Here is a 3,928-nt window from a genome sequence, read left to right as displayed (position 1 = left end):
TCGCCCGCCTGCGGGGAAAACAACCTTTGGTTAACCCGAGGTTATCCCATTGACTGACAGTAAAAACGTCACCTTTTTCAAAAACGCAATCATAGACTGTTCTCTCTACTACTGCATGGCAAGCGGTACCGGAGCGCGAAGTCTACGACCATAACGCTTCTCAACAGTTTTTACCCCCAAGCCATAGGACTCCTGAACAGATATCAAATGGCTACCCGGATTATTTGCATTGTGTCCCGCCACTCCTCCCCGCCAACCCCCTTTTACACTGCTGTTACTCTCTGTTATCATCTATGCATAGTTACTTTAACTATACATTCATGTACATACTACCTCAAATAGGCCTGAATGTACTACGTCAGGACATGGATTCTATCCTAGTCCATGTGGGTTTGAATGACATTACTAAGCTGTTCCTGAATGTACTACGTCAGGACATGTGGGTTTTAATGACATTCCTAAGCTGTTCCTGAATGTACTACGTCAGGACATTGATTCTATCCTAGTCCATGTGGGTCTTAATGACATTACTGAGCTGTTCCTGAATGTACTAGGTCAGGACATGTGGGTTTTAATGACATTATGAAGGGCAGCTCTTTTAAAGAGCTGATTGACACTAGTAAAAGACCCATCATATCTGGCCCTGTGTCCTCTCTGAATCGTGGCATTGAACGCTTTAGCAGGATTCTCTCTCTTCACAACTGTCTATGTGATTATTGCAGCTCAATGGGTGTAACTTTTGACGACAATGTCAACACCTTTAGGAAACAAAACACGTTTTATAAGGAGGATGGGATCCACCCAAATAATTTCAAAGCATCATACGGCTGCGTTAAGACAATGACCCAAGCCTAGCTCAGTTTATACCAGGGTCGTTGGTAGACACAATGTAAGTAACCTAATCTATGTCCCTCTTACTGCCCTGAATGCCTCTGCTGATCCTACAGTATGCAGTAATCATGTGCCTATGAACCAGAGTTATACTGTTATCACTGAGGCGTTGTGCCCTAGTAGGAAGTCCACTGTGTGCAGCTCACACAACACAAACATAAATAACATGAGCATGTCTACTTCTGCTTCACTTCCTAGTAAAGCAATGAAAACAATCAAGCATCCCAGAAGAAAAGTGCTCAAAACAAGCCAACATTAACATATGTAGCTTAAGAGACGAGGTTCATGAAATCAATTTTGCTAGTAACAGATAACATTAATCTCTGGAACTCACCCGGAAGCTTATAAGAAATCCTGCTATGCCCTCCGACGAACCATCAAACAATTGTACTACACCGGCCCCCGACGACGGTCGGATGTGTCAGGGCTTGCAAACTATTACAGACTACAAATGGGAAGCACAGTCGCGAGCTGCCCAGGGACACGAGCCTACCAGACGAGCTAAATCACTTCTATGCTCGTTTCGAGGCAAGCAACACTGAGGCATGCATGAGAGCGTCAGCTGTTCCGGACGACTGTGTGATCTCGCTCTCCTTAGCCGACGAGAGGAAGACCTTTAAAGCAGTATCCAAATCCATCGAATGTAGTGATCACAATATAGTAGCCATATCTAGGAAAACCAAAGTTCCAAAGCTGGGCCTAATATAGTGTATAATAGGTCATACAATACGTTTTGTAGTGATTCCTATGTCGTTGATGTAAATAATATTTGCTGGTCTGTTGTATGTAATGAGGAGCAACCAGATGCTGCACTTGACGCATTTATGAAATTGATTATTCCAGTTACTAATAAGGATAAACCCATTAAGAAAATGACTGTAGAACCAGTTAAATTCCCTTGGATTTATGAGGAATTGAAACATCGTGTGGTTGAGAGGGATGAGGCAAAAGAAATGGAAAAAAAGTCTGGCAACCCAACCGATTGGAAAACATACTGCAACTTGAGAAATCATGTGACTAAACTGAATAAAAAGATGAAGAAACTACACTATGAAACGAAGATAAATGACAAAGAATTATAGTAAAAAGATTTGGAGCACCTTCAATTAAATATTGGACAAAAAGGCAAACTCCACTCCATCATTCATTGAATCAGATGGCTTATTCATTACAAAAACGACTGATATCGCCAACTACTTTTTATTGGAAMGATTAGCAAACTTGGACATGACAGCAACAAACGCTGACACTTCACATCCAAGTATATCTGCAAATTATGAAACCAAGAATTGTATTTTTGAATTCTGTAAAAGTCAGTTGTGGAAGAGGTGAAAAAAATTGTTGTCGATCAACACGAAAACCACCGGGGTCTGACGACTTGGATGGAAACTATGACAATATAGCGGAGCGATATTGTAATTTTCATTTAAGCCTACTAGTGAAATTGTGGCCTCAGGCCCTTGAGGGAAGCTAAGTCATTCCGCTACCTAAGAATAGTAAAGCCCCCTTTACTGGCTCAAATAGCCGACCAATCAGACTGTTACCAACCCGTAGTAAACTTCTGGAATATATGGTGTTTGACCAGATACAATGCTATTTTACAGTAAGTAGATTAACACCAGACTTTCAGCACACTTATAGGGAAAGACATTCAACAAGCACAGCACTGTCTGTCCGTAATAAAGCACTGCTCTACCTCCTTAACAACACTATCAACAAGGCAGGTCCTACAGACCCTAGTTTTCACACCTGGACTACTGACACCTGACTACTGTTCAGTCGTGTGGTCAGGTACCACAAAAAGGGACCAAGGCTCAGAACAGGGCAGCACGAGAGCGAAAATGAATAATATGCATGTCAATCTCTCCTGGCTCAAAGTGGAGGAGAGATTGACTTCATCACTACTTGTATTTATGAGAGGTATTGACATGTTGAATGCACCGAGCTGTCTGTTTGAACTACTGGCACACAGCTTGTACAACCATCCATACCCCACAAGACATGCCACCAGAGGTCTCTTCACAGTCCCCAAGACCAGAACAGACTATGGGAGGAGCACAGTACTACATAAAGCCATGACTAGATGGAACTCTATTCTATATCAGGTAATGGATTCAAGCAATAGAATCAGTTTTTTTTTTTACATTTAAAAAAATAAAATTAAAAAACACCTTATGGAACAGCGGTGACTCTTAAACAAACATAGGCACAGACACACAATACACATGGATTTAGTACTGTAGATATGTGGTAGTGGTGGATTAGGGGCTGAGGACACACAGTGTGTTGTGAATGTATTGTACTGTTTTTAAAATTCTAAGGTTCCCAGGTTCTAAGGTTCCCAGGTTCTCAGATTCTATGGTTCTCACCAGTGGAATGATGAAGCTCTGCGTCAGCTCCAGGAAGTACCGTCGCAGGATGGCATTCTGTGCCGCCGAGGGACGTTTCTGTTGGACACCCTGAGGGAAGGACACAATAAAAACATCAGTTTACACAGCAGGCATAGTCAGTCCCAAAAGGCTCGCTACTGCCAATACACCCCCCATTACTTTCTGTAGTTCCCTAGTTCCCCCGCTTACCTTCTGTAGTTGTTTAATGATATCCTCATCTTTGTTGAGGAAGGGCTTGTACGCACTGTAGACACCTGCCATGGAACACACAAAGTAGTTTCACACAGTGAAGGAGCAATGCTGATATGAAAACACTAGTTACACACAGTGAAGGGGCAATGCTGATATGAAAACACTAGTTTCACACAGTGAAGGGCAACGCTGATCTGAAAACACTAGTTACACACAGTGAAGGGCCAAATGCTGAGCAGTGATGAATATAAACAAACACTTGATGTTACACACAATTAGGCAAGAGAGTCAATAATGGCAAACGCTTACATCAAACACAACATGAGTTTCTCACGACATTTAAACGCGAGGCATAACGACTAAATCTGAAAAACACCACTCTTCATACTTAACAATCACCAGTCGATACAGGAGGGCCCAACGCGTGATTTAAAACACTTATGTAGATTACATTC

The 3,928-nt window shown here is 42.1% G+C and overlaps 1 protein-coding gene across 1 annotated transcript in view; it reads right to left on the bottom strand.

The window, feature by feature from the left end:
* dennd6aa (DENN/MADD domain containing 6Aa) overlaps positions 1-3,928 on the bottom strand; it is a 43,978-nt gene that overhangs the window by 11,492 nt on the left and 28,558 nt on the right. The window contains 2 exon segments of the mRNA XM_070439401.1: positions 3,261-3,350; positions 3,471-3,535. Coding sequence (XP_070295502.1) covers positions 3,261-3,350; positions 3,471-3,535 — 155 coding nt within the window.

This window comes from Salvelinus sp. IW2-2015, unplaced genomic scaffold (assembly GCF_002910315.2).
Source record: "Salvelinus sp. IW2-2015 unplaced genomic scaffold, ASM291031v2 Un_scaffold1618, whole genome shotgun sequence".
NCBI lineage: Eukaryota > Metazoa > Chordata > Actinopteri > Salmoniformes > Salmonidae > Salvelinus > Salvelinus sp. IW2-2015.
Note: the sequence above shows the minus strand (reverse complement) of the source record. Positions and strands in the feature narration are given on the sequence as shown.